The sequence below is a fragment of the Salvia hispanica genome, chromosome 3 (assembly GCF_029641045.1).
Source record: "Salvia hispanica isolate PSC_SH4W2 chromosome 3, Shi_PSC_v1, whole genome shotgun sequence".
NCBI classification, from domain to species: Eukaryota; Viridiplantae; Streptophyta; class Magnoliopsida; order Lamiales; family Lamiaceae; genus Salvia; species Salvia hispanica.
This window is the reverse complement of record NC_142694.1, coordinates 51,782,403-51,806,794: the sequence shown is the minus strand read 5'-3', so window position 1 is coordinate 51,806,794 and position 24,392 is coordinate 51,782,403. Positions and strand designations below refer to the sequence as shown.

Here is a 24,392-nt window from a genome sequence, read left to right as displayed (position 1 = left end):
TTTCGTCTTTTTTTTTTTCCAACTGTGCACTAACTTTCGAAAATCATAAAAAATGTGACCTTAATATTTCTTTACATTCGATTTCGTAAAAGCAAGTTTCTAGTTTCTTGCACAAATAACGTGACATGAGTAACATTTGATTTTTGGCCAAATAAATATTAGCTAGACCATCTTCAACCGTACTCCATAAATGAGTTTTGGTGTAAAAGGCATTCTCCAACAATATACTAAACTCAAACCCATTTTTGGTGTTTTTTATGAAACAACACCAAATATGGTGTTACTGCAAAAATTTTGTGAGACAAAAACTCAAAAATGGTGTAGATTTTGAATTTGGTGTAAATGGTGGAGTAAAACTACTTTTTGGTGTGACGTATGCTCAAAAATGAGTTTGAGTTTGGTGTAAATGGTTGGAGATGGTCTCAGCTTAGATGATCGATAGAATGGATTTTTTTTTTTGATAAAGGTAAAGTTATTTTTGATAACTGATTTCAGAAGTCAGGAGATATGAATTTGAAAAAATAGTGAAAAAATTATTAAAATTCATATCATGGTATTTCATGAAATTACGTGAAATTAACTACACTGTATAAATTTATGATTTTTACGAAGACTAAATATTTTTATTTTGGAGACCAATTAAATTATACTTCTCATACTTAGCATGTAACAATATAGGAGTACTACTAAAATCAATTATACAACATGTCTCTGTATTATATATATACACACACTGGGTTCTGCACCTTGACAACTTCAATTCAATAGCTCCACCTGCAGAGAGTACACCACCACCACCACCACCTTCATTCAACCAACAAACACACCACTCGAACTCGACCCAACAAGAAAATTAATGGAAGAAAACAGCGCCAACTTCACGGTGGCGATGCCGGTGGCGCTCCCCCCTCGCCGGAGCACCTTGGAGAAACTAAAACTGCGTCTGAAAGAGACGTTCTTCCCCGACGAGCCTCTCCGGCAGTTCAAAAATCAACCGTGGAAAAGTAGAGTCATATTAGGAGCACAGTACATATTCCCGGTGCTGGAATGGGCCCCTCAATACACCCTTCAACTCCTCAAATCCGACGTCGTTTCTGGTCTCACCATTGCTAGCCTCGCCATTCCTCAGGGAATAAGTTATGCGAAGCTGGCTAGTTTACCTCCAATTGTTGGACTTTGTAAGTAGTATTTTATTTTACTTAAGGTGACATTAATTTTATACTGTATTAAATGGAGTACGTTTTATTCACCACTCCAGATTCAAGTTTTGTGCCTCCATTAATATATGGTGTTCTTGGGAGTTCAAGAGATGTGGCAGTAGGTCCAGTTTCGATTGCTTCTATGATTATGGGCTCAATGCTGAGACAACAAGTTTCGCCTCTCAAAGACCCCATTTTATATCTCCAGCTCGCCTTTTCTTCCACTTTCTTTGCTGGCATCTTTCAAGCATCTTTAGGTTTTCTCAGGTTTGTATATTAATTACTCAATTTTTGGAAGCATATCGATCCCTCATAAATAAACTGCATATATTTAACCTTTCTGCTTCCAATTATAGGCTTGGATTTCTGATCGACTTTCTGTCAAAAGCAACCCTAATTGGATTCATGGCTGGTGCTGCAATTATTGTCTCTCTCCAGCAACTCAAGAGCCTTCTTGGCATCCAACACTTCACCACTAAAATGGCCATACTTCCTGTTTTGACTTCTGTCTTCCAAAACATCCATGAGGTCACCAATCTTTTTTTAAGTGCTTCACTATTTTTAATAAAATGTGTTATAAAAATAAAAAAGTAGTAGTACTACTATCATATGATAACCCTGATTAATATTAATTTGTGCTCCAGTATTAAAATTTGACACTATAAAAATTTATCCATCCCAAATACTCCTAGGTTAAACTGTTGATTTTAACCCTGAAAACAAAACATATCTTCAAAGGTAATTTGTCTGTTGCTAGATTCCTTTATCTCATTTATTCTACAAAAGAGCTATTCTAGTTGCAAAAAGTAATCAGCTGTTGCTATACTAATCATCCCCCCTCCATATCAAATTAATCGACGTATTATTATGTGGATTAATTTGTTCCTCACGATGGCACAAAATAAGCGGAATATTTATTTTAAAAATAGTGTTGAAATATCACCAATCGACATATGTTGTTGTGCACTCCACTCGTGTAAAAGTAGAATACTCGTATTTTGCCAACAAAACAAAAGCGGCATATTGATCAATACAGTTTTACACATGTTGACATTGACACGTTTGGCTTAAACGATTTAATTCTCTATTCATTATTCTATCGATAGATATTTATATAACGTTCACAAAATAGAACTCACTATAATATTTAAAATAAAGGATCCAAATCCACTATCATAGTATTAATTTCACTATATTGACTTTTTGTGGTATTTCCTTTTGTGGCAGTGGTCATGGCAAACGATATTGATGGGCATTTGCTTCTTGGTGTTTCTTCTCTTAGCAAGACATATCGTACGTATAAACTTAATTTATTTATATAAATATTTCTGATATTTAATTTCTATGCACTTTGAAAATTATCTTAAAAATCACAAATGTTAAAAATATGAAAAATGAAAAATTTAATGAATGCAGAGCACAAAAAGGCCAAAACTGTTCTGGGTATCAGCTTGTGCACCATTAGCATCGGTCATCCTCTCAACTCTGCTAGTTTTCGCTTTCCAAGCTCAAAACCATGGCATCACCGTTGTAAGTCTCTTTCTTTCCCTCTTTAGATCTTGATTAATTAGCGTATGATTTTGTTAATTAATTATCAGATCGGAAAGCTAGAAGAAGGACTAAACCCTCCGTCGTGGAACATGCTCCGTCTCCACGGCACCTGCCTCGGCCTCGTCGTCAAAACCGGCCTCGTCACCGGCATCATCTCCCTCACCGTAAACCACATCTTCTTTCTTCTTCTCTGACGAATAATCAAACAAACAGACGAGATCAATTGTTTTTAAATTTATGCAGGAAGGAATTGCAGTTGGAAGGACATTCGCCGCGCTGAAGAAGTACCAAGTGGACGGAAACAAGGAGATGATCGCGATCGGGATGATGAACATCGTCGGATCCTCCACCTCCTGCTACGTCACCACCGGCGCCTTCTCCAGATCCGCCGTCAACCACAACGCCGGCTGCAAAACCGCCCTCTCCAACGTCGTCATGGCCGTCACGGTGATGGTCACGCTCCTCTTCCTCATGCCGCTCTTCCACTACACCCCCAACCTCGTGCTCGGGGCCATCATCATCACCGCCGTCGTCGGCCTCATCGATCTCCCCGCCGCCGCTCACATCTGGAAGGTCGACAAGTTCGACTTCCTCGTCATGCTCTGCGCCTTCTTCGGCGTCCTCTTCGTCTCCGTCCAGGACGGCCTCGCCATCGCCGTGAGCATTGACAAATAGGACTACACAAATATTTTTATTTAATTTTCTTTTACATTAATTTGTTGTGTTTAATTAGGTGGGAGTATCTGTGTTGAAGATGGTGATGCAGGTAACGCGCCCTAAAATATTGGTGTTAGGAAATATAGGTGGTTCGGATTGTTATCGTGACGTGCATCACTACAGAGATGCAGCTGCTGTTCCTGGCTTCCTCATTTTGAGCGTTGCAGCTCCCATTAACTTTGTTAATGCTACTTATCTTAAGGAAAGGTAATTGTTCATTTATCTAATTTGGTTGCTAATTGTAACACTCTACTGCTACAACAACAAGGATTGATTTGTTTGGTTATTTTCTGTCAGGGTTTTGCGTTTGGTATGTGATGAAAATAGCAAAGAACTCAAGTTTGTGATTCTTGATTTATCAGGTGATTTGTAGACTAGTATGTTGATGTGCATGTTTAATGATTTTTTTTGTTAAAAGTTATTGTGAAAATGGTGTCAGGTGTGAGTGCAATCGACACGAATGGAGTGTCATTCTTCAGAGATATGAGGATGGCACTAGAAAATAAGAATCTAGAGGCAAGTCAAATAAATGTCTATATGTTGAATTGCAAAATAAATGTTGTTTAATTTTTTAAAAATAAAATAGTAGTGATGATGATCTGATCCATTCACAGCTTGTGTTGGTGAATCCACTTGGCGATGTGGTGGAAAAGTTGGAGCGAGGCGACGACGGCACAGCCTATTCTCTCTTCTTGAGTGTTGCCCAAGCAGTGGCTTCTCTTATGCAAACAATGAAATGATAAATAAACATGCCATCTGATCTTGTCTCAATAATCAATATCATGGCATTCGTCTTTTAATTTATGTTCCTTGTTTGAAGACTGGTGATAGCTTCATGATTCAGCAACTAATATGTAATATGTGCATAAAAGTCAAAACACAAGTTCCTTTGGGGAAATCCTTGAGTAAGAAAGCGACTACTTCTTTTTTATTGGGCTAATGTTTATACACTAAGGATGATCGTCGATCCACATTGGTATACGTCAAGTCGTCAACCGTCATTGTAAGATAACATCAATAATTATAGTACACGTTACTAAAAGAAAGATGACTCAATATTTTGGAACGAGTATATTCATAAAAAAATACTACTCCAGTGCATGTGTAAAATAAATGTTAGATATATCCAAGACAAGTGTGGGAGACCAATCCTTCCATACATATAGATCGTACTTAATTTCATAGTTCAATAGGTGCTTGTAAAATTTAAGTAATTCAATAAATATTTCTTCTGATATACTGAGCAACTTTTATTTGCCTTTTCCAAGAGAATCACATATAGTCATATATAGTGATTACAATTCTTAACCTATTAAGTTGCGTTTCATTAAATATTTTTTACTACAAAGGGGTTGAATATATAAATTTTTCATATTATAAAGGATACTCGTAAATGCAGTTGAAAATTTCCTTATACACAAAAATTTACATAGCTAAATTAGGGTGTTGTAACAACGTCCATTATAATTTTAATATTAAATGACACAAAATTTAGTGCATACATTAGTAAGAGCAAAAAATGAATAATTTGTGCATACAAAGTAAAATAAAAAATAACTTTATTAATGGAAGATGTATTTGTATTTTGTACTAATACACATGTGAATCCAATCGATCGACATGCAAATTTTTAATTCTGATGCAATATTATTATTATAGTCCATAAATAATAAAACTAAGAAGAAATAATAGTTTCGTGTTTGAGAAAATAGGGTAAATCAATTGATTTGAATTGAAGAATGTTGATGGTGAGAAAAGGGGGTGGGAATTGAATAGATAAATAGAAGCAGGACTTAATTGTGGAAAATCTGTACAGAGCAAAGAAACCATGGGAAAGGGCAAAGAAACCGACCATGAATTGAGCTCCAAGAAATATGGAGTCCCTCTCTACGGCGCCGCCTGGGTCCCATCTTCCGCCCTTCCAGCTAAATCAGATTCCCAAACTCCTTCCAAACCACTCGTTTTCCTAGCCGGAGGCGGCGGGGACGGCCACAGCGGGATACCAAATGCCCTCCTCCTCTCCGCCTTTGATCCCGATTCCAGCTCCCTCTCTGATCAGCCGGTCAGACATTTCGCCATTTCAATTTAATATTCCTCGAATCGTGATTCCTTCGTTCACATATGTTTCTAGTAATTCGAGCTCTTCCTTTACAGATTTATTTTCTGGCACAATTTTTTCGATCTGATCCTTTTGTAAGATGGAACTATGAAAAACCAAGGGGGTTTTATCTGCAATTGCTGAAAACAGTAGATTTTACTCTCGTGCATTGTGGGTAGGCTAGATGATGCCCTATTCTCATGATTGTATCGTATGCAATAAAGGAGAAAGATTTAAAAGTGTTAATTATGTTGTTTTCTTGAGTTTGATATTCCTTTGTTTCACCATGTGTATTGTTTAAGGTGGCAAAACTTGGAACTGGTAGTGATCTTCCCTACAGAATTGCTGTTCATCCCGGAGGAGATGGCGTTATTTGTTCATTTCCAAAAAACTGCAAGTATGTTCAATCTCTTTTATGCTAATGAAGTACTAACGCTTATGTCGGTGCTTTGGATTCAAATGCAAAATTGCAAAGTTTTTTACATCACTTCTTCGCTTTTCCATGAATTATTGTTGAGACTTTTAATGAGTTTACATTCATTGGTTCATCTCTCAGATTGTTTGAATGGGATTCGGAGAGGAGCACGGATGACCAAAGTTTAAGTTTGAAATCATCAGAGAAATTACTTGAGCCTTTGGAAGAGGAAGATGTTGTACAACAATTAGCGCTGACCTTTAACAGTGAGGGAACTTTACTTGCTGCTGGCGATGAGGTAAAGAATTATCACCATAGTTTCATGAATGTGATTAAGACTTAAAAAGAAAAATTGCTAACAATATTAAAGTGGAAAAGAAACATTGTTTAACCTTAAGGATGGAAGTATGTGATATGGTTTTTGAAAGAGTTGCTACCTCTCAACAATTGATCTTTATTGGAGTACATATCCACAAAGTCCAATCAATATTAGTACTATCCAGAGCCTGCAAAATTTAAGATGGATTTCCTTTTTTAAAGTCCGATAAAAAGGTGGCTTGAAACAAGATCTATATATCTATGGACTATGTAAGACACTAATGATGATCTAGTTACTGCTTCCTTGGTCACAAGGCTGGCCTTTTTTTTTTGTTTTGAATAAGATTTCATTCAGCACAGCTGGACTTCTTTTTTTCTTTTGTTTTTTCCCTGTCACTGTAATTTTATCTGGCATTATTGTCTGGATGAGATTATCGCATGTGATTGAATGGATTGTACACCCATTCATGTTTAACATAGTCAATGACACAGTGAATTTGAAGCCTCTGCGCATACTAGCAGGTTTAATATTTTTTGGCATTGTAGAATCATTTAAAAAATAGAACTGCATGTATGTTCTTATTATCTGACACTTGTGCAATACAGGATGGTAAATTAAAGGTTTTCAAGTGGCCAACCATGGAAACTCTTCTCAGTGAGGCTACTGGTCATTCTTCCGTGAAAGATTTAGATTTCAGGTTCTCTGTAAATTGCATCATATAGCACATTTTGTGGCTGAATAATAGGAAGCAGGTTGTTACCTAAAAAGTAGAGATTTTGTTTCTGATACTTTGGTTGTTCGATGCAGCCCTGATGGAAAGTTTCTTGCCTCTGTTGGTGGTAGTGGCCCAGGAAGGATTTGGGATGTTGAATCATCATCATCTAGAGCTTCTCTACCAAAGGAAAATGTAAGGGCATTCTCAAAATGTTTGGGCATGGCTAATTATATATTCTGCTAAATAACAAAAATGTTTAGCTTGCTGTAATTTTATTGCAAAGAATCCCAAACATTTTGAGCAATGGTTGGCTGCTTCAGAAGAAAATATTGATTGAGAAAAACAGAACACGGGCAGTTAAAGCATATTGGTGTACTAGGAATAGTGGATATATTTGGTTGTGTATGTGGATAGAAAGTAGAGGAGAACATTTTCCTCCACAAGATCATTTGGTGATGGGCCTTTGTTTGGGCAAGTTTCTTCTCATTATAACATAATTGGTTTGTCTGTTCTTTCTCTTCCTGCCACAACTCCTTTGTAGAGACTAGAATGCACTGTCGATATAAACTCAGTGCTTTCAGCCACAAACAAAAATGGATGTGTCTGTTTTCTATATAAGACCACTTAAATTTGCTCAACTGCAGGGTGAGATTTTTGGTTTTTGTCGGTTTTCACGCAGTACTGACACAGATCAGGTTCTGTATACAACGACAGTGCGAGGTTTGTATCTTCTAGTACATTCATGTATCTATGAAAAAGGACATGTTAATTTAGTGCTTACCATGTCTTGCTAAATAGATAAAGGTGGTAGTATCGTAAAGTGGAACCCAACTTCGTGGAAAAGGATAAGTTCAGCATATGTCTCCCGGGATCCAATTTCTGCTTTTAATGTATCACCTGATGGGAAGCTCCTTGCTATGTAAGAATATGATGATTGGCATGGCCTTGTCTTCTCTCATTCATGAAAATAAACTGTTTTTAAGATTTAGAAGACGAAGAATGATGCACTCTCATCATTATAAAATCTGATAAAGATTCTTAAAATAGTGATAACATTTTAAGGTGCTACTATTAGTTAGCATAGTCATGGATCCTGTTGTTTGACTTTGGCGTCTCCAACTGATAATAATGCAGAGGAACAATTCAAGGGGACATTCTGATTATAAGTTCTGCTAACATGCGGGTACAAACTGTTACCAAGAAAGCTCATCTAGGCCTTGTAACCGCATTAGCATTCGCACCAGATTCAAGGTTATCAAGTCTTGTACATCTCGTTGTAACATTTTGTTAGTTTTGCAATCTTAGTATACAACTATAAATTAGTACTGATTTATTTTGTTGACAGGGCTCTTGTGTCTGCATCCCTAGATTCAAGTTCAAGGGTGACATTGATCAAGGATGTGAAGAAAGGTGGTGGTATGTACTCTTCTCCTCTTATATGTTTGACATACTAAGATTATCTATTACTGGAGTCACCATTATTAGTTTGCTTAAATAGCTGATCGCAATGCATAAACGATATATTACTATCATATATCCTTAGATATTACGTATTGCTCAACTCTGTTTAAGCATACAAGTCTGGATCTATGATAGGCTAAATTTTTTTCTAGGAAATTATATTGTTTGAACTGTAACTAGGCCATCTAACAAATTCTTCAGTCAATGAATTCAAGCATTGGAATACAATCACAACTTCTACGGTTTATACTTGTATCATGCATCAGCTTCTCCACAAGTAGATAGTATGAAGTGTGAAGACAGTTATTTGATTTATCAGTTTCTTGATATTTTATTTTTTATACCTGCTTATCATTTCTTATAATTTGCAGGCATAAACTTATGGATCATTCTATTCTTCATTTTACTAGCGGTAGCACTATATTATGCCAAAGACAGTGGATATTTATCTCTGGAGCAACTTAAATACATAAATCGCTAAGCCACCATTTGTTGATGGGGGAAGACAGATTCCGGATTTACATACTATTTGCTTCTTTTGTGTTTTTACAAATTCATATCAAAAATCGGGATACTTTTTGTATGTAGTAGAATGAGTGAATGTACCATTGTTATGTTTAACCCAGTTTTGCTACGTTTACCAGTGGATGGATTATCATATAATTAGTTTCTTTTGATGAGCATTTTGTAACCTGTTGCTGACCAAGCAAACTTATCTAGTTTTGTGGAAATCAGTTTTTAAAATTTGTTTTACGGCATCTTTTGCATAGCAATTTCTTAAAACAAATCGAGGCGTTCTACATTTTTTCTCATTTAATGAAGCACAGTATTCACACGCTGCCAAGAAAATCAGATTATTCACAAATGAATGGTCTCTTCACTGTTAGAGGGGTGAAATATTATCGTGTTTGTTTACAGAACCTTCCCCAACTGTTTACTGTAGGCTTTGTCCAATTCATTTCCTATAGAGGGAAAAATATGTATAGCAATAATAAAATTCATGCCCTTCATTTTTGAGGGTTAGAAGTATCAATTATTAGTTTATTACTGCGAAAGCTTTTCAGCTGTGGAGGGGAAATTCGGAACTGTGAATGGCCCTTATAAGTGAACCTAGCATGGCTGGAATATGTGTTCTTCTGCGCTATCATTGTCGCTTCCTTTGGTAGAGCGAATACCCGAGAAACGCAGACATTAGAAACGTCCAAAGCACCTGCAGTATAAAGTACTAGTACGTTAATGTACACATGACAGGTGCAAGAGTATCAATTAAGTAGAACACAGAGTATATACAGTGTTAATTGCATGCAATCTTTCAAGACGTTTAATTCTCGACTGCATGTCTTCAATAACGCCTTCTAGTGGAGAAGCACCCCTACTTTGTGACGATTCTGAGGAAGAACGGCTACCCTGCTCAGCACCATAAGAATATACCAGAACATGAGACTATAAATTTTTCATGTGATATTTACCCCTAACTTGCTTGATTCTCACAACCAAAAATTGACAATTACGCATGATGCTCGTGTTTTTCACCATTATATAATTAAAAACAAACGAAAAGTAAATGCAAGATCCTCAGAAGTACAAAACCCGTGAAACCAATTATAGACACTTCAAGACATTATTATGAAGTCAAACATGAGACATTATGTCATCAAAATCAATTACTAATAATTTAGGAAGATATTTGCCTGAACTTGATTGTAAGCAACAATTGACTAAAGAGAACAGAAAGTTTAGTCAAAAAACTGATAGTTACAAAACAGAAGAAGCCTACTGTTAAACCCTTGAAGGCTAGTGCCGAGGCATACTAAGGTTGTTCCTTGCTTGCAGATTCACATTAACTCACTGTATTATTATACACTGTGGCGATGATGTGGGGTGGCTGGTTTGCGTGATTGATGCCGCACAAGGTGAAAATGTCAGGTTCAAAAGATACCCTAGGTTTGTTTGAAGTTTAGAAACCATGTTCGCTATCCATTATTTGTCTAATACATAATCTTAGAGGTAAGATAGTTTTCTATAATAACCATGCATATCATCTTTTGTGGGTGTGGCAACTACTATGTTTGAAAAGCAGAGGCTTTTAGTTACGGCTGCATAAGGTAGTGGGTGATTATTAGTTAAGTTGTATTTCAAGAGACATCTAAAGCCCAGATTGCATCTACATAAAGCTTCAATATTTACATTTTAGCATGCAGCTCAACCTACCACCCCTCAAATGAAAGAGGATACCTGAGACAATATATATTCAACAAGTTCTTGCAATCTTGCAGCTTGCTGAGAATGAATTCCCCTAGAACTCCTTTCCACAGCAGGTAAACTTTCCAGAATTATCTCTAGATAACTCTGAGATAAAAAGAAAGAAAGTGAACTGGCCAAACCAGGAAAAGATTTCACCCACTGCCAACTTATTAAATGCATCAATCTATAGTGGTAGAACAGGGTATATGTAAAAGCAACCGCTACCTTTGTGGTATATGAACCATCCAACTTAAGAGTTGAACCAGCAGCTACTACTGTTTCTTTGTTTACCGCCTTGATTTGAAGATAAGGATTTGGAACATCTTGGAGATGATCCATTTCAATAAGAATCTGAAAAAACAGAAAGAAGTACGAGCAAATTAAAAAAGATGATAGTTTTTAATAAGTAGTCAGTTCAATGAGAATAAAGTCTTCTGGAGATGCAAATCAAGTGCGAAGCACATGATGCTGATGGCTATGATGAAAATTAAAATCCTCCTATGTTAGGATCCAGTCCTGGCTTATGAGTTGAAGAAATTGTCCAAGTCCTGGCTGCTGACTTATCATTATGAAATTTAGTTCATCTGATAATAAAAAGACTAGAAATTCGATTTAGTTCAAGGTGTATTTTGGAATTTTAATGTTCGTTGGATTTATAATCCATGTTATTTAAATTTGGCTTTTCAGGTAAAGAAAAAGAGGCAAGTTACGTAAAAATATAAGAAAAAAGCTCACACATATAGACACATTATTATTCTTAATTGGAGAACAGTTGCAGAAAATCTCTAACAGGACATCAGAATATAAGTACCAGAAAGCTCAATACAAATATACCATAACCCTTTTTTAAACCAAAAAATAGATGTTTAATGCATACAAATTTTGATATACTTATCCAACTTATTTTCATTTCTAAGGATTTTAGTAATTTATATACACATTATTTATTTTGATATAAAATGAAAATGGTTTAATCTAAATATTTTCAAATTTTTATAAGATTAATCTATTTGTGAGTGCATTACCTAAAATGCATTACTTTTACATGCATCACACATAGCGTTTAGCTAGTCAAAGAATAAATGCAAAAGGTATTATGTCAAAGTAATTCACCCAATAGTTTTATGGACATCCAATTGAGTGGTGTTTGGGGAACTAATTGAGGTGAACAATGCACGAAAAGAAGCAAACCTTTCCGTCTTGGTAAATATAGGCAGAAGCCTCAATATATGCCACAGCTTGATACCTGAATCACAGAGATATAGCATGGATCATTAGAAAGAGGAATGTGGTATCAAAAAACAGCTCAGAGCATCATCTGTCTTGTTACACGGCATCTTGACAAACTTCATGTGATGAAAGATAACTTTTGTGTTTTAAGATCACCTAATAGCTTACACCAATTAAAGAAGTATCATAAAAATAACAAATCTGTAGGGAAGTGGTGAGTTTTGTAGACCGTACCCACTACAATAAATGGAAAGTGACAATATTTGTGGATAGGCCGAAAAATGAATTGACAATTTTTTCGTGGATGCAAAGAATATCAAATGATCTTAGAAAAGCTGAATATCATTCAAATTTACAAAGAAGATCTCAAAATGATCATATGTTAAGGAAGAGAATAAGAAGCACAATCAGACATACCCAAGATTAAGAAGACCCGCTACTGTATTTATGCTGATATCAAAATCCACTTTTGGCTGAATAATAAAGTCACCTTCTGTAATAGGCTACAGAAAGGAGGAAGTGAAAATTAACGTCCAAATGACATATAGATATAAAACAACATGCACAAGCTGCTAGGAAAGAAACAAACGGGCTCAGTATAAAAGCAAACCTCTCGAATAAGCAGGGCGAATCTACCCTCACATATCCGGACTCTTATACAATCACTCTCTGTCAACTGACCATTGGCAGGTATTCCAGACAGCCGTAGATAAATGTCAATGAAGTTCTGAACTGAACTGCATATCTTAGTTGCATCCAGAATTTTTAGAATATCTTGATAAGCAACCTGCAAAGTAATAGTCCATTAAACAAATATGAATTACAATTCAAGAGAAGTAAGAAAAAACTTACTTGCTTGTTACTTTTCAACACAAACAATGAGCTCTCAGGTGATAGCACTGGGTCAAAGTCATTTCTGATCTTCAGCTGCAGATAGAAAGCTTCCATATCACAATAAAAACTAGTGCATCACTGAAACTTCTAATCGCATTTCCCTTTAGCAACCCAAGATCTTTATTGACATAAGGAAACAAAATTTGTACTCAATAATGTACATATACAAAATAAGTAAAATAGTCCAAAGTCAAGAAGATTCTCCAAAACGATTAAGAACCCATTTTGGCACATACAGCATCTTGTAAACTGAAAATACTGATCCTCAACCTCAAGTATCATGAAATTCAAAACAATATACTTGAATAGTGATCATGCAATCTTTTCAAGAATCAAAAATTGAACTCCAGTGAAGAACTAACATGAGCTTCAACAAGATGTGGTTCGATATGCTGCTGGAACATTGGAAACACAGTCATCATAATTTCATCTTGGGACACGAAGCATCCGACTCGTTTTTTGTCTCGCTGAACCCGAGAAATCAGATGCGAATGCACCCCTCCGACCTGTTTTATGATATGGGAATCATATTTCAGCTAAAGAAGTTAATGAGGTTCGATTGAGGAGATCCTTATCATACTTACAACAGCAATCCATAAGTCAAGATGCTTTCTGATATCAGGATGCAAAGCGTAGACACCTTCAAAAATTATCTAGTACACAAAAAAATAGTTCCTTTAGAAGACAAGAGAGGTCAGGTATGGAAGCAAAGAAATCATCTCATTGTATATATTTCACTGTCATCCAGCATAACATTCTTAGTCATCTTTCCAGTTTCAGTTTAAAAAGTCTCCACTACTAGTACTATCCTTTATCATCGAGTGGTTCATATATATCTTAATGGACTCTTCTAGTAACCCCACTCAACTAATTTGGCAATGTGGGGACAAAAGGCAATTAGGTGATAAAGGAATCTGTTGTGTTCCCAAAGTGCTACGGTCCCCATTCCCGTGGGCTTTTTAAGTGTTAATTTTAAACTACTAAGAGGCAGAGCAAAGAAAAACCAACAAGTGAATACATTTTTCCAATAGAAAATGGTAGCAGAGAAACTCAAGTTTTACCACAGCACAATCTTCAGATACTTCGAGCTCTTTGAGACCACTTCGAGAACCAGTCTCCAAATCAAATACAGGCACCTTTGTTCTTCTGCTATGCTTTACATCGTCAATGTTCTGCAATTGCCAGATAGGCGAATGGTTACTCAAAGCAAGAAAACAGATTCTTGAAACAAGCGAGGATAAATCCAAACTAACATGGATCTGATAATTTTCTCCATCCAAATACAGACTTCTCATGATGACAATTTTTGACATCCTACACTACAGTGTTGATGCAGAACAATTGAAAATCTGTATATGAACTTTGAAGACAGATGAATATTTGTGCTATTTCTTCCCCACTACAACTGCTTCAGTACTGCACAATTTCCACAGTGGTCATACAAAAGTGTGTTTAGCTTTGCACATGAGTATCAAACTAATATCTAAAAGAGAATTTCCATCCATGCTCCTACGGTGGCATTAATGAGAAGCCTTGAGAATTCACAAAATTAAGCCTGTATACTCGCCACTCCCTCACAAACCATAGCAAGCTTATTAACCATTAAAAAGACACCAAATACCATGGGTGTTCAAACATTTACCAAACTAATTCCAAACCGAAACCCATGGTTTAAATTGTTTTATGAATTATGATGGCTTCAATAAAGTAAGAAACCAATGAGGCGGGGAGGTTCCATTTCTGCACGAGTAAGTTTACTGTAAGTTCCAAATAACTCATACAGCTACTCCTCACTATCTTACCATATGGGCAGCTCTACAATAGATAATATTCTTATATACGTTCAAAACATAAATAGTCAGGAAAACTAAAAAGCATATTAAAGATGCATACTTTTGACAGTAAAGCCAGATCAAGAGAGCTGAAGTCATCGTACTTAAAATCCTTCATTTGTTCAGATTTATAGTAGCTCTCAAGTGAGATGACTTCACAACCAACTATGTTTGCCATCTTACGAGCCAAACTCGTTTTTCCTGATCCACTGGGACCGCCTGAAACAAGGGTGCAAAAATGGTTAAATAAGGAATTTAAGCTGTGGAGACCCCTGTTTATTTGTCCATTTCTACACTAAGGGGGTGAGTGGCTCATTTCTACATACTATTAAAACAGGCCCAATTCAATGATGGATTTCTTTGGTTCACGTATGAAAGTCCAATAATCGTTTCGGCCCACACGTGTAGCGCATCTTGAGACCCCTAATTCTTGTCCTATATCTACTTGGTAATGACCTTGTCTCTTCTATATAAGTTTCCCTCCCCTCTTATAAGGCATTTGAAGGGGGTAAGGGTCCATTTCTACCATGCCAAATGTCAAACTACTGTATTTATACTTTTATAGAAATGATATGGTATGGAAGGCCTTAAATAAGAACAGAATGCAGATTTTGAAAAAAAAAAAAGAAGCATTGCCGCATAGTATATAACACTCTGATGCACAATGGTTATAGCTCTTCAACAGAAATTGCAAACATACATGCTTTAGACATATAATAGTATCATTGACAAACTAATACTCCCTCCCTCCGTCCCATTTCATGTGACACATTTCTTTTTTGCACATGTTTTGGGAAAATCATAATAAAGTAGTTAAAGTAAAGGAAAATACGTGCGAAAAAAAAAATGTGTCACATGAAATGGGATGGATTAGTAAGAAAATATGGCATAACGAAACTACAAAAATGCAGCAATGACATACCAATTCTGCACTTTTGGAGCAAAAAGAACTGGACAATTTGTAGACCCCTCCTATTATCCTATATCTTGAACAGTTTTCTCATACCATTTTCAAAAATGCCATCTACTGTCCTAACCCTTTTAAGAATTCCACCAGTTTCTTCTCTAACCCAGCATTTCTTTTTCATCACAAATTATTTCTAGATTATTCATTATATACTAAATAAAGATCTAATATAGAACATATCCAAAAAAAATCTCTTATCCAAATCCCCTGCCATTATTGGGTTTAGCATAACAACAAAGTGGCTTCAAACTTACACATCCATTTTCATGCATCGACTTTTTAATCAGATCATTCTTATAAGAATTTCTCCAGTACACCATTTGCTTATGAAAAAAATTAATCTTGTTTCAAAGGATGAAGTCCATATTCCACTGACAGTGATACAATCTTTGCTGGTTTTTCTCCGAAGTTCAGGTAGCTATCTGCCTAGAGTACTGTATAGCCATCTTTGTTTCAACTAATTTCAGTATTGTAATTAATTGCTTTAAGAAGTATATATAACTACATAATTTGCCATTAGAAAGATTATGATAAAGCGTTTATCTTACCAATTCCTACTATCACTGGAGGTCCCTTATTCTCCAACAACGCCTGAAATATGAGCCCACATGACAGAGTATGAGAGTATGGCATATAATAACTTTAAACTGTAGATAGTGGAAGAAGTGAGAGATTACTTGTATTGCTTGTACAGCTAGAAGCAGTCCTCTATCTAAATCATATGAGTCGGGCATTGGGGCAAGTAGCTGGGCATCCGCCGAAGAATGAGGACCTGTAATTATTTTGTGAGAAGGATCGAGCCTTAAGGATACAATAAGAAGTTTCTACCCAGCTTTGAATTAACTTTTGCAGACATATCTACGCATAATATTAGCAAAAAATGCATACCAGTGGCAGAAGATCCATCAGATAGGAGAGGATCTGGTGTGATAAAATGCCATGTCGCTAAAACAGGTTCCATTTTAGACTTGGTAGGTGAACGAGTCCACGGCTGAGGTAAATCTTCGATGTGGTTGACTAGATTAGGAGAAATGCGAAGTGGCTTAGGAGCTGCAATCTTTTGCTCTTGAGTGGTGGCAGAAGTTGTAGACAAAGGTGGAGGTGTATTAAGCCGTGGAACCGCTGCAATTTTGATACATCTATTAGATAGAACTATATCTGAAGATCACATAAGTTTGATTTAATGACACTGAGAATGCCAAAAAAATTCAGAGGTTTCCACATTGAGCCACTAGCTGGTCCACCAAGTAATCATTAAAATCAATTTCTTTCCTTCTCTCTTCTTCTTCTTCCCCACTCTCTCACTTTTCTTTGGAGAAAACCCTCTAAGTTGTGGAACCATTGCAACTAAGAACCACTCCTCCACCATTTTTAAATCCTCACAGTTACCACATTAATTTTTGAATTACTCAGGAGAATAGCTAATCATGACCTCAAACCATCAAAAATTGACATTTGCATGAGCAAATTATTGACATTTTTTTAATAAATAGTATTCCCTCTGTCCCCGAAAATTTGTCACTTTCACTTTTACCATTTTTGGTACTGGACCCTACATTCCACTAACTTATTCCCACTCACATTTTATTATAAAACTAATATATAAAAAAGTAGGACCCACATGCCACTAAATTTTTTTAACCCTCTTTCTATTACATTTCTTAAAACCCATGCCGGGTCAAATGGTGACAAATTATAAGGGACGAGGGAGTACTATAAAAGAAAGAAGGTACAAACAAGAGAAATAAGCTGGGTATACACATGCAACGTGTCTGTATGCAATAAGTCCATGTGTATGTACATTCATGCATACAGAAGTTCCAACCTTGTCTCTCTAGTATCATCTCGAGATATGATTTAGTGATCCAAGGTCCAGTTATACCTATCCTTGATGATTCCATCCCAACTATCTACAAAAGATATAGACCACATCAACATTAGTTCAAATCCATAAATTTTCTGGTCATTAAAGAACTCAACAGTAATTTTGGATCCTGCCATTTAATATGTTATGTATATTTGAAAAAAGAATAAAAAAGTGAATATTCGTAAAATAGTGTTACATCTAAAATGATGAGGCCATAATCAGCAGTAGCTGACATGGACAACAAATTCCAAAGATTGGGAAGAGCTACAGAAGATATAACGGAGATACAACATCATCAGCTAAAAGTGGACATATAAGACTTGCTGAAAAGGGTTCTGTTGGAATCCTTCCTCTTGTCCTCATCATAGGATATCAGCCATTTCACACGTGTGGATGCACCATGACATGCTTAATCCAAAGGCTGGGGGTGTTCTAACCATCTAAACAAGCAATATCGAGCACCCTTCATCGTGTGATTACATTTTCAATGAAACTTAAAGGAAGGCTTTGCGCTTAATCTCGGGGAGCAGAAAAAAACGATGTCAGAATGTTAGGTATCCTAACCAATCTATTTTTTTTTTTTTTGTCAATTAATTTATATATGTATTTTAGTTTTAAGTTGCAGAGCATAATTAAGTTTTGCAAGATTGAAATTAGCACTGTGCTTGACCTGGTGAGTACGGATCTACTTAATGCAAAACCTGGTTTCCTGGTCATTGGTCTGTGGCTGCTTGTTTAGATGGTCAGAACACGCCCAGACTTCGAATAAGCATTGCAGGGCTTGTCCAGACCCATGAAATTGCTGTATATCCTATGATGTTGCTGGGAGGATGGATTTAAACAGCACCTTTAGCAAGTTGTATACCAACTTATAAGCAAAAGTTGCTGGACAATTCCAAAAACACAGATGAGACTTTACTAATGGGGAAGAAATGTAGTTATTTATGTCCCGGAAGTTAAGGAGGAATTCGAAGTTGTGGGTTGTACACCCGACCCTCATTTTTTTTGCAAAGAAGGCGATCCGTGTAGCCAGATGTAATAGTTACCGATAGCATTACAAGGACCAAACTAGAAAGACATGGATAGGTAAAGCAAGAGAAACTGGACTTGACCTCCTGGTGTTATGGAAGTATTGCTTCCACCAAATGAACTCGAAAAACTATTGTTTCCAACAAGAGAAGTAAGAGGGCTAGTAGAGTTCAGAAAAAACAGATCATTGTTTAAGAGACTTTTTTTTATTAATAAAGTATTTCTTATTTTCATTTGAAATACATTTATGTGACTTGTACTAGGAGTCACAGCTAGAAGAAGAGCAAATAGCACCAAGAGAATTATCACAGTGATGATCAATTGTATCATAAAGTGTCAGAGATTTGAGGACACTCAATCCATGGAAATTCCAAACGACAACATCAACATCAATGGTTAGCCCATGAACTTGCACAAGATTTGAGGGAATTGTTCCAACCAACAGCAAGAAAGAAATGGTCCAAAGTTAAGGAGTGGTATAGAGTCCAGATTTCGTACTGCTAGAGTCAAGAAAATTAAGGGACTTGAAAATGCAGTTGTCTCAGATTACAGTTTTAGAAATGCAGTAAGATTCTTATGGGACTTGGAAAAAAATAGAAGAGTTCGCACCTTTCTACTTGTGCCCCTGAGAACCATATAGGTCTCTCCTAAAGTGTCAATTGTTTCCATTGAAACTGAAAGATTACCATCAACAGCCGAAGTTGATGCCCTTTTATAACTCACTACCACTGTATATCCCAAAGCCAGCAAACCTCCCAGTGTCATCCGCCCAACCTGATACAGTGTCCAAAGGATAAGTTAGAGACTTTAGTCCTCCACAGAAACGCTACTGGGTAATTGGTTAGATACAAATTCTAGCAAGAATGCCAATGGGTACATAAAATATGGAGTATCACAAATCTGCTGGGCCCTGGCTTTTTTATTTATTTATAGTGGAGAGTAATGACAAATAAAATTAAAAGAGCAAGCAATGAGCAACATCAATCTCTCAAGTTACCAGTAGAAGGTCACTGCATTCAATAACTGATAAGACAATCTTTTATACATATATACATGAAAATCTCATTTCTGGATGAACTCTTGTTTAACACATTCAATGCTGCAGTTACATAAAGAATAACCGTAGGGCGTAGGGAACAATTTTTTTATTCTCTAAAGTTGCAGAATACTAGAAAAGCTAAAGATTATGAACTTGGATGGAATGGAAAAACTTGGTGCATATTCATGCAAGTGAGAAATCAATACGATTAGCAGCTAACCAGGTCATGGCATAAACTCAGACCACTTCTGCTTACTTTCAAATGTATATTGCTAAACTGATGTGAATGGTGTACTTAAAAGTTTACTGACAATGAGAAAGAAAAAAAAAACTCAAGAGAAAAAAAAAAAGGAAAACCTAAGTCTGAAAAAAAGAACATAAGACAGCAAGCATCGAATAACTGAGCAATATATATATGAGTATGCAGTGCAATAGCTGTACAACTGCAATAGCAATCTATTGCAACGTGTGTTGCCCTTTGATTGCAGGAACAACTTATTGCAACGTATTTTCTCCCAAAAGCAAAGATTGTAATAGCAAACTATAGTTCCATACTTCATAAGAATCTCCCTACTTTGCTCATACCAGTAAAAATAATGTTCTTTTTTCAGAGTCAACAACTCTTTATATTTTTTGGAAACATAATTTGGTGAAAACAGAATCATATTCAGTGCAAGGGAGTTGCTTCAAAAGTAGTATCTGAAAGTTTAAACAAAACTTATTTTCAGCTATAGAGAATGTAAGTACAATCTTTAATACAAAAATGGTTTACCTCAAATTCAGCTCTTGGCCGGATGATGTAATTCTTATCAACAATCCTCTGATCACCCAGGGACAGATAATACTTAATACCAGACTGCCGTACCTTGATCCAATCATTTATTCTTGCTTCTTCACTTGCACGAGGTGGTCTCAAGTACATCTCGATACAACTTGAAGCAAAAATCCACAAGCTCAGATTCTAATAACATAAAGAAAGTAGCAACTGAAATGGCAATTGACCATTGTAAACATCAAGACCAGAAATCTCGACTGAACAACTTACTTGTCAACTTGTGCTTCCTTTCCTTGAAAAATGAGGGCATCATATCGAGACTGTTGCAACAATGAATTCCGGTTTCCAAGCTAATAGTTAGGTAATTGAAGATATAATATTACTGAGATCATAAATTGCAATACCAAGATTTTAGATTCTACACATAAAACATTTTTTCTTCTGCAAAATCAAGCATGGTAGAGAATCTTTTCCAACTTACAAGGACTTCTCCTTAGTTGACAGTAGATCACAAATCAACATACCTCACTTTTACATTTAAGCTTGTAAATTGGCTCTCTAAATGACGAAACAAAACTGTTGTTAATTCTGATCTACAGAAAAAATAAATCCAATCAGAAATAAGAAAAAATGAGATAATAATAAACTATACAAGGATTCCATATACCAACCTGTGCATGATGGAGGTCTGGCTCAATATGCTTAGTGAAGAGAGGAAAAATGCTGTCGATGAGGTAATCCAGCGAACAAGACTCACCAATATCATATTGAACTTTGGAAAGCAAACTAAAATGAACACCACCAACCTATTTCGCCAAGCATATAGAAAATTAAATTCATAGAAATATGTATTATGACTAGAGTACACGTTATCATACAAAAACAGGTTCTGGACGGGTAAATGAATATGCTCAATTCGATAATTTGATACAGAGTAGATTATGGTTACCACAGCAACACGTATATCTAGCAAAGAGCGTAGTCTTGCATGAAGGGCATAAGTGCCATCTACTATAATCTGCAACCATGAGAAGGAGAAACAATTCAGTGAGCTTATATACAAGTTCAGCAAAAGAGTAGCTACAAGCCGACCTACCACACCAGATGAAATACTTTTTATGGTATTTGATCCAACTTGTCTTCTTCCTTGAAAATCAAATATTGGGATCAATGTATCACGGCCATTTACCAAGTCCTATAACAATTAAACCACAGCATTAAAGTTAATACTATTCCTAAACATCCATTATATTTTACTGAAAAAACACACATCCTTAAATCAAAGCACAAAATATAGGTTTCGAGTACTTTAATGGCATTCAAGGAGCGACCATTGGCAGCCAGGATGGGGACAGCATAAAATGGAACGATGCAGTGGTGATCAGTGCTTCTTTGGTAGGGCACATACTTGGCACTGGGGCCTATTCCTTACTCTTACGAACACCAAGTCACGCTTCATACATAAATCAAAAGGGGTTCGTTTCCAAAATCAAAATTCTGAACTTTTCTCACATTTTAATTTGTGTAAAAGAAGCCTCTTGTAAAAATCATTGTTCGTGTAATCAGGAGCTACAAATATATGATCTCTTATAAGCTATTTTACAACATCCAAATAGTATCAAGTTTTCTCCATAATCAGCTTCCTATTTTTCTTTATGTTATACTCCCTCCATCCCTGAAGGGTATACACTATTTCCTTTTTCATCCATCCCCAAAGAGTATGAACATTCAATTTTGGAAACTCTCTTCTCTCTAATGAGGTGGGACCCATTCTCCACTAACAATACATAAAAAAAAATTTATTTATCTCTCTCTTACTTTACCAATAATGCATTAAAACTCATGCCAAAACCAAAGTTCATACTCTTTGGGGACGGAGGGAGTAAAAATTATTCGAAATGAATTGTTACTATGTTCACTTAGTAGATGTAAAAGCATAACCAAGGACATTTTAAATGTCCTGCCCAAGCTTTTGGCTTTTTAAACTACTAGAGTAGTACTCCCTCCGTCCCATAATAAATGGCACACTTGGGGATTGGCACGAGATTTTAGGTGATGTTGTTTTATGTGTTACGTGGAGAGAAAATAGTATATTTATATTAATGTGAGAGAGAGCTTTTTCCAAAAAAGAAAATGTGACATCTTTTGTAGGACAAACTAAAAAGGAAAGTGTGACATCTATTATGGGACCGAGGGAGTACTATTTAAGCATTTCAATAGTCATTCAATGCATTCCTAACCAAATTAATGAAGATTTGCTTACCTACATGACAATGTTGGTAAGGAAAATACATACCTCGAGATTCCGGACAAGGAGTTCAAAATCAATAGAATCTAAATCATTGCCATCATCAACCCCTGTGCGATAGTTCTCCATAGAGATAACAGTGCAACCAATTACAGATGCTACCTTTTCAGCCAAACTTCAATAACCATAAAATTCATAATAAGAACAGATAGTGTGAGAGTAAACTCTAGAAGCAACAATAAATATTAACATTGAAATTACATAAATCATGTAAGAGGACCTTGATTTTCCTGATCCAATTGGACCACCAATTCCCACAGTCACTAATCCATCTTTCTTTGACCTCAGTTCTTGAATAGATCTCACCAACAAGTAGTACCCATGATCAAATGACTGCAAATATTACAAAATTTCATATACGATACTAAAATGACAAGTGAACAAAACAAAGGATACAAAAGTAAAGCATAAACATTCTACCAATTCAGAACTTCAAATGTAGACTGTGGATCATAAATTAAAGTGAATAAAGGCATCAAGATCGCCATAAATACAGCAGAACCAATCGAGAAAGATGCATATGACTTGATCATAGCACAACTTCAGTTTTCCACAATACGATAATCAACCGGCTAGCTTCTTACATCAACACAACAGACTTATAATCCAGCATACCAATTTTCCTTAACTACTCCAAAATTTCTCAAATTAGGCTTCTTTTAACCAATTCAACAACTGCCACTGAAGAAAATGAACTGCGCAAATCCAAAGAGGGAGAACCTACCACGTGTAGAGGGAGGGACTGGAGAATGGATGATGATGAAGAAGAAGTGGAAGGCTGCTGTTGATAGAAATCACGACCACCTTCTTGGAATACACGCCGCACCACCTGATCATCCATGCGCTGCTGATTCACCGAAATTGATTCGATTGCTTCCAACTGATTAAAATCGATGTGATGTTGGGGGCGATAAAAAAATTAGTTGATCGAAAGCGTTGGAGTGCTTGATTCAATAGAGAATCTATGGTGCTTTGCTTTGTGGGTTCAATGCTTCAGCGGTACGAAAACTGTTGAAAATCCGAACAAATTATTTTTCCCAACTCCAATTTAAGGATTTTCGCGTATAATTATACTTCTTTTTATATTCATTATCTAATGGTCCCTCATCCCATCGTCTATGTCACACTTTTTTTCTTTTATTTAGGTTTTTTTTTTTTTTAGTTTGTCCTATAAAAGATGTTACATTTATTCTTTTAGAAATTGTTTTCTCTCACATCAATTATAAAATTATATTTTCTGTCACCACTTATCACATAAAATAACATCTCTTAAAATCTTGTATTATCTCCAAATATGACATTTATTATGAGACGTAGGGAGTAGTACTAGTAATCCACATTTTACATTTCGATTCGGTAACCAAATTAATCTGTGCCTATTCCTTCTCAAAATAATCACAATACATTACTAGTACTTCATTCATTTTTATTTTCCTTTCTCTAACTTATTTAACAATTTTACATTAAATCATGTTTCAGTTCTAAGTTCCTATTTTAGAAAACGTAGGGAGTATTAAAATCTCGTCATGTGACGGGACTTTGGTTGGCCCACACTTCAGCACTATGTAGAGTATTGTATGACAATTCTTGACATCCTTAATTTGATTTAGTAGCTCTATGATCTTCAATAAGACTACAGAAAAATGAGACTATAATTCGAATATAAGTTTTCCAAATATTTTTTTTTCAATTTTGATTTTTTGGATAAGGATTTATTTTCATAGTTTGGGTT

The 24,392-nt window shown here is 35.9% G+C and overlaps 3 protein-coding genes across 5 annotated transcripts; 2 read left to right on the top strand and 1 right to left on the bottom strand.

The window, feature by feature from the left end:
• The first annotated feature begins 750 nt into the window (after positions 1 to 750).
• On the top strand, positions 751 to 4,398 carry LOC125212237 (putative sulfate transporter 3.3). The gene is made up of 11 exons (XM_048112339.2): positions 751 to 1,178; positions 1,259 to 1,466; positions 1,556 to 1,727; positions 2,427 to 2,492; positions 2,616 to 2,729; positions 2,798 to 2,914; positions 2,994 to 3,407; positions 3,484 to 3,674; positions 3,765 to 3,829; positions 3,907 to 3,983; positions 4,082 to 4,398. The coding sequence occupies exons 1-11, from the start codon at positions 857 to 859 to the stop codon at positions 4,205 to 4,207; spliced, it is 1,872 nt and encodes a 623-aa protein (XP_047968296.1). The 5' UTR covers positions 751 to 856; the 3' UTR covers positions 4,208 to 4,398.
• An 811-nt stretch (positions 4,399 to 5,209) lies between these two features.
• LOC125209384 (SEC12-like protein 2) lies at positions 5,210 to 9,158 on the top strand. The gene is made up of 10 exons (XM_048108979.2): positions 5,210 to 5,529; positions 5,868 to 5,962; positions 6,122 to 6,278; positions 6,905 to 6,996; positions 7,107 to 7,206; positions 7,659 to 7,734; positions 7,813 to 7,933; positions 8,149 to 8,265; positions 8,360 to 8,430; positions 8,847 to 9,158. Exons 1-10 carry the CDS (start codon positions 5,296 to 5,298, stop codon positions 8,954 to 8,956), a joined length of 1,173 nt encoding a protein of 390 aa, XP_047964936.1. The 5' UTR covers positions 5,210 to 5,295; the 3' UTR covers positions 8,957 to 9,158.
• Positions 9,159 to 9,329: 171 nt separating this feature from the next.
• LOC125209383 (P-loop containing nucleoside triphosphate hydrolases superfamily protein) lies at positions 9,330 to 23,710 on the bottom strand. 3 transcript variants are annotated; one of them, XM_048108976.2, is made up of 26 exons: positions 23,385 to 23,710; positions 22,881 to 22,993; positions 22,649 to 22,775; positions 21,449 to 21,547; positions 21,302 to 21,370; positions 21,024 to 21,158; positions 20,877 to 20,945; positions 20,623 to 20,702; positions 20,350 to 20,509; positions 19,148 to 19,312; positions 17,468 to 17,552; positions 16,531 to 16,764; positions 16,320 to 16,414; positions 16,191 to 16,233; positions 14,737 to 14,894; positions 13,905 to 14,015; positions 13,428 to 13,496; positions 13,206 to 13,349; positions 12,802 to 12,876; positions 12,560 to 12,736; positions 12,367 to 12,452; positions 11,911 to 11,965; positions 10,945 to 11,070; positions 10,711 to 10,824; positions 9,766 to 9,882; positions 9,330 to 9,685 (listed from the first exon to the last, which is right to left on the bottom strand). In XM_048108976.2, exons 1-26 carry the CDS (start codon positions 23,499 to 23,501, stop codon positions 9,620 to 9,622), a joined length of 2,889 nt encoding a protein of 962 aa, XP_047964933.1. In that variant the 5' UTR covers positions 23,502 to 23,710; the 3' UTR covers positions 9,330 to 9,619. The 3 variants fall into 3 exon arrangements, with proteins under 3 accessions (XP_047964933.1, XP_047964934.1, XP_047964935.1); XM_048108977.2 differs by having other exon boundaries at positions 20,623 to 20,672; XM_048108978.2 differs by lacking the exons at positions 22,881 to 22,993; positions 23,385 to 23,710 and adding an exon at positions 21,661 to 21,805 and having other exon boundaries at positions 20,877 to 20,940; positions 22,649 to 22,778.
• Between the last annotated feature and the right edge of the window lie 682 nt (positions 23,711 to 24,392).